Raw genomic sequence first — 18,309 nt, 5'->3', positions numbered from 1 at the left:
AAGAAATACTCATATACACAGTATTCAGTGGAGCTGATTTACAACTGTTGCTTCTTTTTCTGCAAAGTATATTTTTAAATTACCTATTTCTAACTATTGTAAGTGTTGGCGCAGGTGTTAGTAGTTGTCTCGTTTTTGATGCTGTCTTCTCTCAATATGACACTTTATTGTAAGGATATTACTTCGGAGAAGTGGTTGCGATTGGTATTTGTCCAAAAGGTCAATGTTCATTTTAGAATGGTTCTGTGAGTTGAATACCGTTAGCACATATTTTAAAATCTTCTGAAATTTTATCAAACTGAAATTTGATAAAACAAAATGACTTTTAGGAGTGCTAATTGCTGTCAGCTCCAAAGGTTTGCTTCAGTAATAAATAATTTCAATTTTTTAGCTTGTGGAGATGCCTCTGGTGGTGACTGAACTGTTTGATTACCTTCTTTTAACTGGGCAGGTTTTTATGAAAGAGGCCGAGCGGCAAATACTACAGGATACACTACACAAAGAAGTGATCAGGAAAATCATTCTCCTTCAGAGCTGGCTTAGGATGGTTTTAGAAAGGAGACGCTTTCTCCGAACGCGGCAAGCAGCCATCGTTTTACAGGTATCTTTGAGAGCTGTCAATCTACTTTTCGTAAAAACAAACAACTCTCCTGGCAGAAATAACACTCCCTACTTTGGAATGCTTCTCGCTCACTTCAGAAATTTCCCTTCTTAGGCTTGCTGGCGATCCCGCTGTGTTAGGAGGGCCCTGCAAAGGAATAATGCTGCCATTTATATTCAGACAGCGTGGCGAAGGTACAGGGAGCAAAAATGCTACCTTCAGCAGAAGAAGAGAATTTGTCTTGTGCAAGCCATGGTCAGAGGGTATCTTCAGCGTAAGAGGTAAAGGAAGAGGAGCATTATGGTACACGAACACGCATTTTAACTGCTTGACTACATCTCCAGCTTTCTGTGTGATAGCTGACTTCATAAATGACGAGGCAGTTAATTCCATGTGGCCCTGCAGTCAGCCTGAAGTGGCCAGTGGGAATTGGTTAAACCCTTCATACTTGAACGTCATTCAGCTGAGCTGCACTGATGAATATCAGTGCTAATAACCAGTCCTCTATGCAGTCATATTGGGACTGTACATACATTTGTACTTAGTCTTTATTGTTATTTAGGCTATATTTAAACTGGCAGGTATCTTTCGTGACCACTGTGCGTTAAATACATTATTTCCATCTTAACAGATTTCAGAAAATGGCTATGGAAAAGCAGAAAGCTGAAGAAGAGCAGAGAAAAATGCAGGAAGCTCAAGACAGAGAGAATGATACGAGCACAGATGAGGGCAATGAACCAACAACAGATCAGCTACCGGTGAAAAGTGAGTCAGAGCTGGATCAAGTTTTTGAGGGAAAAGAGGAAGTTCCAAGTGAGCAAGCTGAAAAGCTGGGCTCGTCTGAAAAGGCCACGTTACCTCAGAAGAATGTGATAGAGAGCTCTGAGAAAGTAACGAGCAGCCGGGAGAAACGGGAATCTCGCCGGCAGAGGGGGCTGGAACATAACGAGCTGCAAAACAAGCATGTCCAGTTTTCCTTTGAAGGAGCAGCTTTAGTGTGCCATGAAGAGCAAACCTCTTCTGAAGAGACTCTGGAAAATGTTCCAGAGCCAAAAGAGCCCACAGGACAAGATGCTGTCCTTCAAGGAAGCAATGAGAAAGAAAAAAGTCTAAATGATGGAAAGGCCATTTCAGATACACCACCATTAAGTGAGATAAAAGAAAGTAGTTATATTCCTGAGCAGCCACCTGCATCGGAAGTTGAAGGAGTAGATAAGGCTGTTGGTGGAGTGATGAAAACACAAGGGGACCAAAATAGCCAGCTGAAAGTCAGCCAAAGCTGTCCTGAAAGGCCAACACATCTTGCACTGGATCTTGAAAACACGCTAATTGCTACTGAGAGCTTTCAAACTCCAGCTGAATGTTGGGCAGATAAAAACAAACGGCCTGTTCAGAAGGACACCAAGGATCTGGATAGTCCCACTTCTTCCCAGATCCAGAGATATGTGGATGACCCAGGAAAACTGAAGTACAAGAGAGAAAAGTGGAAAGGAAAGAGGCAGTCTGATGCTGGTCAGAATGATGTGCTGAGCCAGTCTTTGGATGGAAGAACACGTGTGGATCAGTCTCTTCAGGATCATCTCGAGTAAGAACCGTTTCCCGTTATTTTGAATTTTTCAGGAAAAGCTGTCTGTAATATTTCAGAATAGCTGGAGAACTCCTGGTGATCCAGTACATCTGTCCATGGAAGAAAACAGAGCAATAAACAAGTGCTGCTTTTTCTTGCCTTTTAGTCCTGTGCTCTGCAGTTGAGTCTGTATGAGTGCCCAAGATACAAAGTCTGCCTTGGCAAATTAAGTAGAGTCGGGTTCAGTTAAAGTAGCATCTGGAATTTATTTGCTTGTCTGTTGTGTCCATTAGAAACAAGCTTGTAGGGACTGCGATTTGCAAGCATCTCTCCTCTGTTACATCTGTATGAAATCCAACATGCTCCTTTTTTTGCTTCCTAAGTACCTTTTTTTTTTTTTTATTTCGAAGTGAGTGGCAAGAGTTTGAGGATTCTCTCTCAGATGTCTGGGTTATTATGGGTTATTTATAAGATGCTAAATATTAAACAGACTACAGGCTTCAATAAAGTGCATATTCTAAAACTAATCTTGTAACCTTGCAGAAAGAAGGGGACTTCATCTTCATTAAATGATCTTTCAGCACTGGCCCATGTTGCCGCAAGTCAGGTACTTTGCTATTGTGCCTATTTATATTTAGTTATCCTCATTTATAAAGTTTGAAGACTTGTGAATAGCTGGCTGTAGTTCTGTATGCCTGTGTTCCTTTCTGTCGAAGTTTAGCTTTAAATCCAGGTAAAATAATTTCATTTGCAAATATTATACAATTATAAAACTAAGTTTTTAACAAGTGGACACTTGATCAAAGAATTAAATACACTTGGATGTCAGTTTAGTAAGCTATCTATTAGCTAAAGTGTTCTGTCTTGACGATGCAAGCTTTTTCACTGTTGTAGTTTTTGAAACTATTTCAAGAATCTCTTAAAATCAATTTGTAGGTTTTTTTTACTTTCTTCTTCTCTCTACTGTAGCAATCACCAGATACAACAGAAGAAGAAAAAGGCAACAAGAAATATGTTTTGCAAAAGAAGCCGAGTGACCTCCTACCTACCTCTGATTCAGTTGTTTCTATGCAGCCAGCAAGCCAGCAAGTAGATGCCAAGTATGTATTCTTTGTGTGACTGTAGGCTGTCTCTAGGTAAATGAAAAAAGGAGGCTTGGTACCCCTTGGTGTTTGAATTGGACATCTTGAGAGCATGACTGGAGAGACTTGTGTTGATCTCAGCTATGTGAGTGGCTGTGTTGCTGGTTGATTTGGTCTTTGTGTTGACATAAGTGTGATATTTGACTGACCCTGCTGAGGAGCAGATTCTCTGCTTCTTGCATAACACATGCTTTTGAACCTGTTCTTTTTGACTTAAGGAACAACATAGAGGCTCTGATCAAAGGTCCGTGTCGTGTACTGTCATCCTGACGTGTATCGCTTTTCCCCTGGCCAGCTCCCCAGCTTCTGGTATTCTGCAGCTCAGGGACTTCCTGAGCCAGGAATGGTGTCTTGGAGATGGGATTTGTTGTCTCTGTGTATGTTGAAAGTAGTGCTCTAGTAAATATAATGCCCAAATGTGCTTTCACGCTATCTTTTCTGGTGCTCAGTTTTTATGCAGGTTGAACAAACAGTAAATATTCACAGTATAAATTATTCCTACTGTGGACGTTAACTGTTGTGTTGTGAGCCTTTCCTTGTAGGAGAGTTAGCTTCCATTCTGGATGTGACAAACTTGCATCTACTTTGTGTTCAGGTCTGCTTTCAAAAGTCCTTTGAGGAGACTTCTGGGGAAAAAGCCAGACAAGAAAATTCCAAAGGAGTGTCCTGATGTGATTGATGAAGGTGATGGACTCTCACTTACATCTTGCCTCCTGTTTGCAGAAACAGCAGGAGCACAGAAGGTTTCAGAAGGTGAGTTTCTATGACTTGATTGCCATCTTGCTAATGCCACTTCTGTCATGTTTTGCTCGGAAACAAATATGGCAGAATTCAGTCACCCTGTTTTAGAATACAAATTCATGTATTTCCCAGCTTCTTCTGGACAGCCAAGTCGTCTCCAGGCGGGGGAGCGCCACGTAAAGGAGAGCAGTAAAACAAAGAAGAACCGTACTATTAAGATCAGCAAGATCTCAAGTGTGTCTCAGAACTGGCGAGCATCTATAGTCCGTGAGATTGCAAATGCCAATGAACTGAAACATCTCGATGAGTTCCTTCTGAACAAGGTAAAACTCACTCCACTATGATAAAATTCAGGTCTGTGCTTATTGTTTGTGGAGAGTTTTAAAGGCTGCTCTTCTAGGTGCAGGGTTATAGTATGATTTAAAGCAAAGAAGAGTTTGTTTGTTAACTTGAATGAATTGAGTCTGTATTAGGATCCTTTCTGTTCCTACCTTCAAGTTTTTGTATGCATTATGTTACATTAAATGCGGGTGGTATTCATGTTAGTCCTTCATTTGTTTGCAAAGAAGTGTGCAGCGAAAGTTCCTTCCCTCTCCCCCCAGAAAAAAAAAGGGAAAAAAAGGCTTTTAAGGAAGTACAGGGTTCTAACTCCTATTTTTGTATCATCACAGTGCATTAGTAAATGTGCTGCGTTAGATAATTGGAATGGTCATAAATGACTCAACCTGGTAACTGAAACTTAGCACTGGTTGGACATTCCTTTAAGAAACTTGATACAGATGTATTTGCATTTTAGATCAACGACTTGCGCTCCCAGAAATCTGGTGTTGAATGCTTGTTCTTTGAAGCCACTGAGAAATTTAGAGGAAATATCAAGACCATGTACTCTGCTCCTGTAAGTAGTAAATCTCAGTAAAGAGAAGAAACTGAGCAGTAATAAATGAATAAAGTGTGCTGTTTAAATGTTTGGCCTAGAGCTCTTTAGCAAAAGAAATCAGTAATTCTTAGCACAGAATTCAAAGCTGAATATTAAGCTTGATTAAAAATGTGTTATGGTTCTGATGTGGGCATAAGCAGACTGCTTTGTTTCCCTTTTCTCATTCATCATCTGTGACTTACTTCTAGAAACTGGATATTGCTATCTTCAGCCTCTTCACACTGCTGTTCTTAATTACCAAAGAGAGCTGCCAACACCTTTTCCAATGTTCTTCTGACTCAGACTTGTCTCAGCCAAGTGCCCTGCTAGAGTGTAATATGGAACTGTAGTAACTTCTTTCTGTCATGAGCTATTATATTTTACTTTAATCACAGGCGGGCTTTTTCACCTCTGAAAGTGAACACTTAAAAATCTGAAGTCTGTATCAACTGTATGCAAAAAGACTACCTTCTCAATAGTGTTTTTTTTCTCCCTTTTTAGAATGGGCAAATCCATGTTGGCTACAAAGATCTGGTGGAAAACTACCAGCTTCTAGTTACAAACCTGGCCAAAAAAAGGGAAGAGAAAGAAGTCAAGCTGGTTTTGAATCTTTTCCAATCCCTTCTAGATGAATTCATCAGAGGATATACAAAAAAAGAAGAATCTGAACAGCCCAAGGTATAAAACCTACAATGCTGCTGACCTGCAGGATGTCTAAACAATGTTACTCTCCTGGGATAAGGAACCTGTTACCTCCAAAAGCTTTCCAATGACATCATCCTAGATTATTTAGGAAATATTTTCAAATCACAGATCAGTCACATAACAGTTTTTGAATGCTGATACACCATTATGAAACTATTAGTTATTGATCTTGCCCTTAATATTCTCAGAATCTTAAAATGTTTGCGCGTTGTATTTGATGAAAACTTAAGACTTCTGTAAAGATTTTGGAGTAGAAATTGCTTAGTCATCAGGCAGTGAGCTCAGCTGGTTATTAGAAAGTTCCCAGTGTGAGCTCAGGTAAGCCTCATGCAAGTTAAAGCTGCAGTGTAGTGTCTCTTATATCTGGAGGCAAAGCAGAGTCTGCTAAACTGAATGGGGAAAAAGGGAGTGGAATTTCTGGATTTTGAAGGCTAATGCCTGTTCTGCACTTCACTGCAGCAAACCAAAGCCCAGAAGAAGAAGCGAAAACAAGATCGTGCGGTAAGTACTTTCCTTTCTGCAGTATTCTGAGGCCTCAGCTCTAGTTGAAGAACAGAGAGAATGCCTTCTCGAGAGCGTGGTTTTTGTACTGAAATGTCTGTAGCATCTTTTAGAACTCAATGGCTTTCTCAGCTGTGGGACTACTTAAAACCAAATCTACTGTTAAAACATTAAGAACAAACTAATAGCTAGTGTTTGTATTGTGGTGATGAACTTGAACCGAGGCTGCAAGTCAGTTAGGAAATGACTCAGCAAACCCAACCACCTTATGCTAGGGTGAAATCTGGCTTCAAAGTCAAAACCATCAGCTGTAATTGCAAAAAGAGAAGTAGAAAATCTAAAACAGGGTGTGTAGATTTTTCTTGTTGTTTCTTGCTTTGCTTTAAACTTCTTTTTTAAAGGAGGGTGGGGAAAAGCCCATTGTTTTCTCTCTGTCTTCTGTCAGATTGAGGAACACAATGGTCATGTATTCACAAACTACCAAGTGAGCATTCGGCAATCATGTGAACATTGCTCGTCGTACATCTGGCCCATGGAAAAGGCCTGTCTCTGCAGTGGTAAGTGAAAACATCTCATTCTTGCCACTTACATTACAAAATCAGCAGTCTCAGGTTGCACCAGTTGAGGTTTAGTTTGGATATTGGGAAGAATTTATTTACAGAGAGGGTGGGATGGTCAAGCATAGGAATGTGTTGCACAAGGAAGTGGTGGAGTACCCATCCCCAGAGGTATTTGAGAGGAGTGTGGACATGGGACGTGGTTTAATGATGGGACTTGGAAGGTCAGGGCCATGGCTGGACTTGATCTTGTGGGTCTTTTCCGACCTAAATGGTTCATGAAAATGTGTAGATTCTTTTGGCTGGTCCAGATGTGCTGTAGTGAGCAGTAAAATTCTTAGTGTTATAACATCATTTGAAATGTTTTAACAATTGTTGCTCTCTCTAGTTTGCAAGTTGACTTGTCACAAGAAATGCATGTCCAAAATCCAGAGCAGCTGTACATCCTGCGGGAAAAAGGTAAGGGCTGTAGGTCTGGGATGCCATAGTGAGATGCCATAGTGATGAATGCAAAATGCTGTTGTCTTCGCACAACAAATGAAGAACAGAAGTTCTGGCACTGAATAAACTTTACTTGAATTGTGATATTCCTTTCTGTGTTTGCATATAATCAAAGCCAGGCCCTGCAGTGGTAGAAACAAAACATTCTTCTTAAAAGGTGATATTTGAGCTAATTAGGGAACTCCTTTAGTATGGGTGCTGCATTGGATAAACCATTAAAAAGCTCCTTAGGTGCTTTTTACAGAACTTCTTTACTGTAACTAAGGAAATTTGCCTTATGATCAAAGCTAGAATAAAACATTCAGCTTTTGTTTTATGGACTCATAGCTTAATTTTAACAGGAAACAAGAGAATTTTCTGTCTCGGGAATAGGCATTCACAGTGCTTGACCTGTATCAATTCCAGAATGAGCAGGATGCAGAACCACGTCACTTTGGAGTGTGTGTGAGTGCCCTGACCAGTGAGAGAAATTCAGTCCCCATTGTCATGGAGAAGCTGCTCGAGCACGTGGAGATGCACGGCCTCTACACAGAAGGCATTTACAGGAAATCAGGATCAGCAAATCGTATGAAGGAGCTGAAACAGTTGCTGCAAGCAGGTCTGGCAGTGTTGTCCACCCTTTTGACTTGCTCGCATGATGCTAGTTTGCCACTCAATTCTTTTCTGTTCTGAAAGCATCTGCCATGTGCATTTTAAAAACAGATTTTGGCAGGCATATTTTCAACATATAATCTATGTTACTTTTGTTGGCTGACAAAAGCTACTTTGTACCATATCCTATCAGTGCCTATCAGTAGATTTTTCTTTTTATCTTCTGTTACCACCTAGTTGCATATTGTATGCATCAAAGGAACGAACTGCATTAGATAAAATCATTTCTTTTCAGATCCAAATTCAGTGAAACTGGAGAATTACCCTATCCACACTATTACGGGGATCCTTAAGCAGTGGTTACGAGAATTACCAGATCCACTAATGACATCAGCACAGTACAATGATTTCCTCCGTGCTGTAGGTAGGTTATAGAAATGACTGAAGCAATGTTTTTTTTGTTATCTCACTATTTGCTTGGGAAAACAATCTCTAAGATGCTCGTGTTGGCAAAACAGCTTCCTTCTAGTTGACTTACAGCAATGATTTTAAACATGATGTGAAACATTTTACAGGAAACTTTTCTAGCTTATGTGACCTCTTGCTTCAGAGCTCTATTTTTTGGTAGCAGAATGTCACTGTACAGCTGCCCTTTCGAACAGCAAACACACGAATAAGCTTTCCTTCATATAGGTTTTCTCTTTTCCTTGGTGTTCTGGGTTAGATTTAGATATCTAGGTAGCTCGAGTCTCCTTTAGATTCATATAACTTCAGTAGCAGTAAGGCACCTTAAATATTATTGAGGATCTTATTGCATTGTTTGGTGATTGCTAACGAGCATCTGAAACAGTAGGTAAATGGCAATGCCATCGGGGTGCTTTAATGTTCAATTACAGCAGTTGGTAAGTGAGATAGTAGCATGGCTTCTAGGAAATTAATCTCTATTGTAGACTGTTAGAGACAACATCAGAAGGTGCTCAACCCCTTTCCACAAGTGTTGCACAGCAATTGAAGCCTTCTGCTTTTTCCCCTTGTGCAGAACTACCAGAAAAACAGGAGCAACTTTGTGCCATTTACAGTGTCCTCGAACAGCTTCCACAAGCAAATCATAACACCTTGGAACGACTCATCTTCCATCTAGTCAAGTAAGAAATTCAATTATTTCATTTGGAGTCAAACTCCATTCAATTTTTTTGGGGTCCTTCTTAGAGGCTTTCTAATAACTTAAACCCCTTGAGAGTCAGTGCAGAGATTGTCTCGCTGGTTTAGAAATGGAAGAATTGATGTTGGTAGTTGTTTAAAGACAGATGTGTGCTTTCTTCTACCATCTGATGTATCAAAGTAGGTAAGAACAACTTTGAAGACAGTACAGATCTAAAATACTTGGTGAGGTTTTTCGGAACACCAGGATTCATATGACACAATAATGGCAAATATGGGTAAATAGTGAACAGTGATGATAGTATAATTGGCAGGGGCTGCCCAAGGATTATAAATGCTTGCACACGTGCTAGTCTTGGGAACAGAGATCAATGATGCTGATAAAGGGGCTCCTTTCATCCAGAGAACTTGAGTTTCTGAGTGACCCCCTGAACATGGGGAAGTGTTTTTTGAAGGGGAGGCACTGAATCACCCACCAGACTTTATGTTGCTACCAAACAGCTTCACCTCGGTGGCTTTCTGTTCCTTCTTCTTAAGTTTAGCAGGTGTGAAATCCATTTTAAAACACTCCTTTGCACTGTTGTACAAGTACTTCTGTGGTCTCCTTGTATCTGTATTAGGGAATACTGGCAAAGTTTGATGGTCTTATTTATATTCCAGCGAGGTTCACTTACATTTTTTTTTTCCTTGTTCTGAACATTGAATTTCAGAGTGGCTTTGATAGAAGATGTCAACCGTATGTCGCCCAATGCCTTGGCCATTGTTTTTGCTCCATGCCTCTTGCGTTGTCCTGATACCTCTGACCCTTTAACCAGTATGAAGGATGTTTCAAAAACAACCATGTAAGTTTTAGCAGTCTGCTGCAAAGGAGTCATTCAAAACATGGTGGAAGGCCAGTACTGCCACCTGCATTTGTTACAACAGTCTCATACTTCTGTAGCGTGAGTCTGCTCAATAAACTCCTTCCCTTCTGTACAGGTGTGTAGAGATGCTGATAAAGGAGCAGATAAGGAAGTACAAGATAAAAATGGATGAAATAAATCAGCTGGAAGCAGCTGAGAGCATTGCTTTTCGAAGGCTCTCATTGCTTCGGCAGAATACGGTAAGTTTTGAAATCACAGAACCTCGCCATCCAGCAGAAGGCATCCCACTAACTCTTTGTGAGGGGATGTCCTGCAAATTTTTCCTGTCCATCCCATTCTGTACGTCAAAGATCAATTGGCAGATGAGAGGAAAGGGGATTTGGGCTTGCCCAGAATAATAGGTAGGAAATAAATATACAGCTGTACTAGAGTATGATAAATGAAGGATGTGGGAGGGTGGGGGTTTGCTCTGTGTAATTCAATCAGTAGAATTAAGATTGCAGTCTGTTGAATGGCAGAGGAGTTCCTTCACTCCAGAGATGGATGGTGGACAAAAATACTCAGTGTTTTATTATGGCAAATGTGCTTTTTCTTATTTTTTGTTGTACTGTTTCAAAAAAGCAAACAATAAAACAAAGAAACATCTCTGTCTGATCAGAAGCCGCATTATAGTGTATTTGATCTTTATCTCTCTCTAGCTATGGCCTGTAAAACTTGGGTTTTCTTCCCCATATGAGGGGATGCTGGTATGTACACTGCCTGTGTTCAGCATGCGTGTTGTTGGTTTGGTTTTTTAATGGTACCATTGCATGACTAAACTTGTTACATGTGTTTTAAGTTGGTTTTTAAAACTCCTGAATAATCAAGACTTGCATGTATGGGGTGCAACTTTCTCTCCTGACTGCATGCAGTGCTGTTCACCTGTTCTCTCTTGGCTTAGGTATTTTTTAGACATTCTGAGTGAAACTTGTACGTATTAACATTACTTATAAGTAAAACTAAGGTGAGGCTGGTAAATCAAGCAACTGTGCTTCACAAAAGGTAACAAAACCACAGAAATCGGATTAATAGGGAAAAAATATATTTTATCTTCTGAAACATTTATATGACTGACTAACAGCTCTTAGTCATCCATGGGCCCTTCATTTGTCCTGCTCATGTGTCTTCCACCTTGCAGCTAGTAGCTAGTCAGGACATGGGTAGCTATTTAGGACTGAGTCATAAATTTCTCTTGCAGAGTAAAAGTCCACAGGTCAAAGGAAATGACAGTGGCAGCTCAGAGCTGGACTCTCTGCATGAAGAAGAGGAAGTTTCTGAAGCTGATAACCGAGAAAAGGAGATTCTCATTGATCGCATACAGTCAATAAAAGAAGAAAAGTAAGTGACAGCTTTGAAAACCCTGTATCTGTAGGTTGTGCCATTTGTGGTTGGGGGTAACACAGACAGCAAAGCACTATACTCTTTGTCCAAAATTACCTAGTTAATTATGTTCTGCAGGCCTTTACGAAGGTGAAAAGGAAAACGTAAAAGCCAAGATGAGAGAAAATACTATGAGAATTATTATTTAATGACTATATGCAGGAAGATTTACCTCTGAAGTATGTGCTGTGTAAGGTTGCTTGTATCAGAGGCATTCTTTCTGTTCTGATGTAGGGAAGACATAACTTATCGGTTACCTGAGCTTGATCAGCGAGGCTCTGATGAGGAAAACGTGGATTCTGAGACCTCAGCAAGCACAGAGAGCCTGCTAGAAGAGAGAACGGGACGGATGGATACCGAAGGTCAGTATTAAGGTAGTGTGTGCTTTTTTATTCTACATATTTCACTGCATAGAGCCGGGTGACCAGATGTTACCTGGTCATGCTTGCTTCTCTCAAGTTATATTTTTATGCATGCTTTCAGTGTACTGTTTCTTTAAAGGAATTACAATTCCTGCATTACAATGCTGTGCTCAGAGCTCCAATGTGCCTGCCAAAGACATCTGCAAAGTGCCTTCTCTTTTGCAAACCTCTTCAAGCTCTTTGTCTGCATCCCTGGCTTCAAGACGCAGATCATCTTTAACGCTGTCCAAGATTAAGGTGCCCCGTCGAACTCCAGTGATGCCAACAGCAAACATCAAACTTCCTCCTGGGATTTTCAAATGTACAGAATCTCAGGGCAAGACTTCAGCTGATGAAGAGTCTCAAATAGTGGTGAGACGAAGGGAGCAGCCAGCGGTGCGAACTGATAAAGTCCATTCTATATACATTGCACAGGGGTCTGCAGTGGCCCACGCTCAGGAACTTTTGGATGAATATGAACCAACAGCAAAAGTAAAACGGAGGTTTTCAGACCCTTATTCCCACCTTACGTGTACAGAGAAGTGAAATACTGAAGCTGTCCGGATTTTTCTGAAGTTGACTTTAGTTTTAAGCCTTTGAAGGCTGTGAACTTGTTCATGAGTGTACAGGTAAAAAATAACATCCCCTGTTTCTGCTGCCGTGCCTTCTTCCATTTGCCTTACAGTGGACTCTAACGGGACCAACAGTTTGGGTCAATGTATGTTGCCTTAATTTTTTATGTTTTTATGACAACTTTGTGTGGTTTACAAAACTGTTAATGTTGTAATAGCCTTAACTGAGACCAAATGTACAAAAATGTTTATTAATACATTGCACTTTTTAAAAAAAAAAAATCTGTGTTCATTTATCAACGTCCTTTCGCCTGTGTCTATGGTGCGTGTGGTGAGGAATGCCTTAAGAGGGAACTGCTGCTTGGAATCACTCTTTGTCAGCAATTGAGAAAGCTCTCTCCACCAAGGAAGCACTAATGTCGCAGTGTCCCCATGAGGTATTTTGGTGCCCTTCCAGCAAATACACGGCTCCCCCAGAGCTTGCGCAGAGCTGCCTCAGCCTGTATCTGTGTGCTGGCAAACGCTCTGAAGGAGACAGCTGTGCACACGTCGTGCAGCTGGGCTAAAATCCCCGCTAGTGGGCCCTGTTGTTCGTGTCAGGGCTGTGCCGAAAGAGCGTGGGGCTGCATCCTTATGTGGAGTTTTAAAACAAAACCGCGCACCGAGCGCTCCTCCCCCATCCTCCACCGCCCCGCCCTAAGATGGCGCCCGCGCCCCGCCCTAAGATGGCGGCCGTCGGCCGGAAGTAGTCCTAAGCCGACTTCCGGTGTCGGCCGTGAGCCATGGCGGCGACGCGGCTGGAGCTGAATCTGGTGCGGCTGCTGAGCCGGTGCGAGGCGCTGGCGGCGGAGCGGCGGGATCCCGAGGAGTGGCGACTGGAGAAGGTGAGGCGCAGCCCAACCTTGTCGGGGCGGGACCGGCCGGGAAAAGCCCTCGGCCCTCAGCAGCACGATTCTGCTTCTCGTAATAAACAGAGGCAGCCGGTGTTAGAGCGTTAAAACCCGACCGCGCTCTCAGCCGCGCTGCAGCTTCTGCCGGAATTAGTACCTGTCCGTAATGCTGATGACTGAAAGCCTTTCTCTCCTCAGTACGTGGCCGCCCTTGAAGACATGCTCCGGGAGCTGAAGAAGCAGTCCAGGTGAGGGGTGCGCGCGGTCCCGCTGGTGCCGGGCGCCGCTCATCGCAGCGGTGAACCTCCCCTGGGAACCGCGGTGTGCGAGGAGCGAGCCGAGGCGGACGTAGCCCTGCAAGGAATCACAGCGTAGCGCCAGGCCCTCACTGCCCTCTCCGTGAAAAACTTCCCCCTGACATCTTGTAGTTTAAAACCATTCCCCTTTGCTTTGTTGCTGTCTGCCTGTGTGAAAAGTGGATTTCCCTCTAGCTTATAAGCTCCCTTTAGGTACTGGAAGGCTACAAGAGCCTTCTTCAGGCTGAGCACCCATAGTTCCCTTGCTTTTCTTCATAGCAGAGGTGCTCTCCGAGCATCCTCGTGGCTCTCCTCTGGACCTATTCCAGAAGTTCCATGTCATTCCTGTGCTGGAGGCCCCAGGCCTGGATGCAGTACTCTAAATGGGACCTCACAAGGACAGAGCAGTGAGGGACAATCCCCTCCATGCCCTGTGCCACCCCTCACGTCCCCCACTGATGTAGCCCAAGATACTGTTGGCCCTCCAGGCTGCAAGCATACACTGCTGATTCCTGTTAAGTTTTTTTCATCTATCAGGGCCCCTGACTTCATCTTGGCAGGGCTGCCGTCAGAGCATTCTTCTCCCAGTCTGTTCATATATCTGGGATTGCCCTGACCCGGGTGCATCAGGGAGTTGTGCAGCTCTGCCATGGTCGCAGACACGCTTCCTTCTCTTCGTGTCAGCCTCGGCTCAGCACAGTGCTCTGGGCGGCTGTGCCCTCAGCTGCTGCGTCCACGGTGCCTTGGCAAGGTGGCTTGGGGGGCTGTGGATTTGCTCCCAACTTGAGGCAATTTCTTTCTTGAAAAAGCCTGCGTTGTTTGATTTGATGTGAAAAGTTATCTAAGCAACAGAAGATGATGATGCTTACTGGTTTTCATGTGAGTTTTTTTTTCCAATTCTGATAGCAAGCCTGCCCCAGAACTGCTCAATGAATACACACGTAAAGTAGACTTTCTAAAGGGACTTCTAGAAGCTGAAAAATTGGTAAGATATATTTGTTTACCTTGGAAAAACTTAAAAAGTATCCTTCACTTAAATTCTCCTTGTTGCCTTGTTCCTATGCTTGCTTTTATCTTACATGTCAAGATAACACCTGTTAAAATCTTATCAGGCAATCCTTGACAAAAGTGAGCAAATATATTGTGTTTTGTTGACGGAGGCTATTGTATGAAGTCTGAAACTTCTTTCTCCAAGCTGTAGAGTGTACCTTGCCTATATCCTCCCTACTACTCTGATGTGAGATGGGGGCAGGTACTGGCTGTTAGGCCTCAGGCCTCTTGTGTGGCACCATGTGCCTCTGGGGAGCTACGAAATACCAGAATACCTTATTTAGCGTGGATGCAATCAGTGCCATTTGCAAAATGTTTGACTGTTCCAGCAGCTGTGGAAGTGCTCCCTAAATCCTCACTGCTCATACATCCAGGTGGCCTTGCGCTGCGAAATGATGTTTGTTACTGTCATTGTTGCTTTTTACTTACAGTCATCATCAACTGAAAAGGCGCTGGCAAATCAGTTCTTGGCCCCTGGACGTACTCCTACAACAGTCAAGGAGAGAACCCCAGCTACCAAAACGGTTCATCTGCAGACAAAGGCTCGTTGCACAGGCAAGATGAGGAGTGAGCTGCTTGGTACAGTATGTTTTGGTGCTGCTGCTTCTTTACTATTACCTGGTTGGTTGCCTTTCATAGCTGTACCTCAGATGTGACCCAGGCTGGGAGGAGAGTCACCTTTTTTTTTTTTTCCTATGGATAGTCTAAATACTGGGCACAGGTGCCATGCTGTGCATGGAGGTCTTTGATTCTGTGATTCTATATGATCATATCTCATGAGCCTTTTCACTGTCCCTGTGTAATCTTCTGTTTTGTTTCTCTTTCTGCCTCCCAGGATCCCTTGGCTAGCAGTGGTAAGTTTAATCTCATTTTCTCTAACTTTAGTTGACTTGAGTTTTACAGGTAGAGAACGAGCAAGGTCAGGTATTAGAGGCTGACCAGAGTGTACATTTAAATTACTGACACGCTTCTTTTCAAGGTACAAGATTTAAAAAAACAAAACAAACACTGAACAGGTGAGAGCACGAGCACTGTTACCTGTGCAGCAGAAGAGACTCGCAGGAACCTGTTTCTCTAGAATTCATGCTGCAATGGGTGTTTCAGTTACAGCATTTGCAAGGACAGTTTGTGTTTATCACTGCTAACATTCTCTTCTGCTGGGCACAAGCCACGTGATCTTAGGAGCTCAGAGTAGGTGTTATTCAATTTCTTTTATATGTACAGCCATGTTATTCATGTAGGGAACTAGTAGGAATTAATTTGTGGTTTCTATAGCTACTGTAACAGTGGCTGGAGCGAGGCCAATCTAACGTGTCCTGAAAGAGAACACCAAGGCACACGGGCTAAGCCATGCCCTCAGGGATCTGATTCATCTCATTTTTTTTCTCTCCTCCAAATGTATGATGTTACGTACTGTCTTTTCCTTGTGGAAAACAGGTAGACATTTGAAATCCGCGTTCCCTGCTGTAGAAGGCCAAGTGGGATTACATCTTTGGGAAAGAAAATCTTGCAAAGAACTTGTTTTTTCAGCCTGTGATTGCACGATATCGTATAATATGCTGAAACACAAATTCTGCTTTTTTTCCAGATTCTGAGGAGCTGAACATAAGGAAGCGGAAGTAAGTCAGAATTTCTTATTTTGATGCTCTGTGCTTTGGGACCTGCTTTCCCAATCACCTTTAAGTCACAGACACGCTTCTATTTGGGTGACGTGCGTGTTGTTTTGTCAGAGCTGCACAGCCTGGGGAATCACTGGGAGATCAGCGCATGATACAAATCCCAATTCTTTCTTCCTTGTGCTCTTGCAGAGGCCTTGCATCTGATGAGAAGCAATCAGCTGTCGAGCTGGATGCTGTGCTACAGCACCATCAAGACATGCAGGAGAAGTTAGCAGAAGAAATGCTGAGTTTGGCTCGCAGTCTCAAAAATAACACTCTGGCTGCACAGAATGTGATAAAACAAGATAACCAGGTAGCGTGTTACAATGCTGAACTCTTCATTTTGCAGTCGGGGAGGTTAAATCGCTCATATATTAAAAACAAAAGCTGTAACTTGCTTCCAGATGAGGTTAGAGTGAGGGAGATTTGCAGGCAATACCTGTCTGCGTCTGCAGTGCAACTAAACCTTTTCTCTGTGGGAAGAATTAGTGACGAGAACTTTCCAGCTGGAATTCCTGAAACTGAAAGAGTTCTGTCCGTAGATGATAACTGTGTTTGGAACTGCTGGTGCTTCACTTTCACAACTGGAACTTTTCAAAATAAATCTACTCGTTAGGTCCTTGGTTTTTACAACTGACTTACAGGTAGCGCAGTCATCCCCAGGAGGTAGGGGAGTTCTGGCTGCTCAGGCTGTCACAGCGTGTGGTCTGAGCACGTTTTATCCTCCATGTCTGTCTGCTGATGCACTGCGTGTTCTCTTTCCCCCAGACGCTGTCACACTCTCTGCGGATGGCAGACCAGAACTTCGAGAAGCTGAAGGACGAATCTGACCGCCTTGAGCAGCATGCAAAGAAATCCGTCAACTGGCTGTTGTGGATCATGTTAATTGTCGTTTGTTTTATATTCATTGGCATGATTCTCTTCATCAGAATTTTCCCCAAACTAAAATGATTTTTTTTTTAACTGCTGGTGTGGTAACTGTCAGGAATAATCCTTATCAGCTGTCGTGTCCTGACGGCGGCTGCCCGAAGCCTGCCCTCGCGTCTTTTCCGTGCAGTTGATGAATTCCATGAGGGGTTTCATGGGGAGCATTTCTGGGTACTTTGTTGCGTGTTTTTCCTGAGTTAACATCATTGCCTATTGAGGGCAGAACAGGGTTAAAGATAGCAGCTCACACCGAGCTCCTGAAAAATTCCTCAGCGGATGGATGCAGCCCTGTGTTTTTGATGTGGCTGTGGCAGGCGTTATGACTTCTAAAAGGAATTACTCAATAGGGATATAAATAATGCTCCTCTGAAGTCTTAATTTTTTTTCTTTAACAGCTTTACTGTGCTGAGCTAGGATCTTGCTGCCAACAGGATATTTAATTACAAGGTTGTGTACATATACAGCTGTAGGGTGTAGGAAAAGAACGCTGCTATTGAGTTGCTGTCCTGGCTTGGATTCAGAGAGTGTCGACAGGTAAAGTTATTCTCAGGCTCCCCTTCTCCTCAGAGGAATGTTTGTTTTCGCAGAGTTCTTCAGTTTGCTGTTACTATGGGAGGGTGAAGTTGCGTACCGTTGCAGTGTTTGCTTCCCTTTTTTATGCCCTGCTGTCCTGACTCACTCATTGTCAGTTACGTTTTGCTCTTGCATAAGAAAACGCAGTGGGCCTGGCACTTGGAGCTGTGTGCACAGGACGCTCCGTGCGGGATAGAGCTCACCTGCACAAATGTTTGAAGGAAGCTGCTGTTCTCAGGACAGAAATAGAGAGAAGATAGGAAAAAAAAAAAAATCAGCCATTACCTTTTGAGACAGCTTCTGTGGTCGGCAGTTTCCTTGTCAAACTAGGATTCCGAAGAGATAACTGTAATAAAACTAGAGAGAACTTCTTGAAAACTGTTACTGCTGGGGGAAAAAAAAAAAGCCTGCAGTGAAGTGAGGTTGATTGTAACAGGGCCACAGCCGTTCTCCATTCTCCAGGGGTGGTGATTTAAGCCGGAGCCGTGGTGCACCTGTGCTGTGCTGTGACTCTGGCAGCCGTGGGTGTTCTCCTGCGTGCAGCCTTGCAGGTGGAGGAGCAGAAGAGCAGCCCGTGGCTGCCGAGCTGTTCGCCGTTTGCTCTTCTGAACCACGAGGTGGGGCTGTTCGGGTTTCTCTCTCTGTTGATCGCGGCAGCCCTGGGCTGAGGGGGAGGT

General features: G+C 43.0%; 2 protein-coding genes across 14 annotated transcripts in view; both read left to right on the top strand.

Moving 5' to 3' along the window:
- The window catches only part of MYO9B (myosin IXB), a 43,920-nt gene extending 31,386 nt beyond the window's left edge, over positions 1-12,534 (top strand). For 6 of the 13 annotated variants that reach the window (XM_021378900.1, XM_021378907.1, XM_021378903.1 and 3 more), the window contains 21 exons: positions 452-601; positions 716-882; positions 1,233-2,186; positions 2,712-2,775; positions 3,138-3,268; positions 3,906-4,063; positions 4,184-4,374; positions 4,848-4,946; positions 5,469-5,645; positions 6,132-6,173; positions 6,619-6,730; positions 7,119-7,189; positions 7,637-7,829; positions 8,118-8,246; positions 8,862-8,967; positions 9,694-9,825; positions 9,962-10,085; positions 10,545-10,592; positions 11,084-11,223; positions 11,500-11,627; positions 11,749-12,534. In XM_021378900.1, the coding sequence (XP_021234575.1) occupies positions 452-601; positions 716-882; positions 1,233-2,186; positions 2,712-2,775; positions 3,138-3,268; positions 3,906-4,063; positions 4,184-4,374; positions 4,848-4,946; positions 5,469-5,645; positions 6,132-6,173; positions 6,619-6,730; positions 7,119-7,189; positions 7,637-7,829; positions 8,118-8,246; positions 8,862-8,967; positions 9,694-9,825; positions 9,962-10,085; positions 10,545-10,592; positions 11,084-11,223; positions 11,500-11,627; positions 11,749-12,212 (3,780 nt within the window). In that variant the 3' untranslated portion in view covers positions 12,213-12,534. Of the gene's footprint in view, positions 1-451; positions 602-715; positions 883-1,232; positions 2,187-2,711; positions 2,776-3,137; positions 3,269-3,905; positions 4,064-4,183; positions 4,375-4,847; positions 4,947-5,468; positions 5,646-6,131; positions 6,174-6,618; positions 6,731-7,118; positions 7,190-7,636; positions 7,830-8,117; positions 8,247-8,861; positions 8,968-9,693; positions 9,826-9,961; positions 10,086-10,544; positions 10,593-11,083; positions 11,224-11,499; positions 11,640-11,748 lie in introns of all 13 variants that reach the window. The other 7 variants (XM_021378911.1, XM_021378909.1, XM_021378901.1 and 4 more) reach the window with 6 other exon arrangements.
- USE1 (unconventional SNARE in the ER 1) lies at positions 12,683-18,050 on the top strand. Its single transcript, XM_021378915.1, has 8 exons — positions 12,683-13,122; positions 13,327-13,376; positions 14,331-14,409; positions 14,906-15,058; positions 15,310-15,328; positions 16,063-16,093; positions 16,283-16,445; positions 16,901-18,050. Exons 1-8 carry the CDS (start codon positions 13,021-13,023, stop codon positions 17,081-17,083), a joined length of 780 nt encoding a protein of 259 aa, XP_021234590.1. The 5' UTR covers positions 12,683-13,020; the 3' UTR covers positions 17,084-18,050.

This window comes from Numida meleagris, chromosome 27 (genome assembly GCF_002078875.1).
Source record: "Numida meleagris isolate 19003 breed g44 Domestic line chromosome 27, NumMel1.0, whole genome shotgun sequence".
NCBI lineage: Eukaryota > Metazoa > Chordata > Aves > Galliformes > Numididae > Numida > Numida meleagris.
Note: the sequence above shows the minus strand (reverse complement) of the source record. Positions and strands in the feature narration are given on the sequence as shown.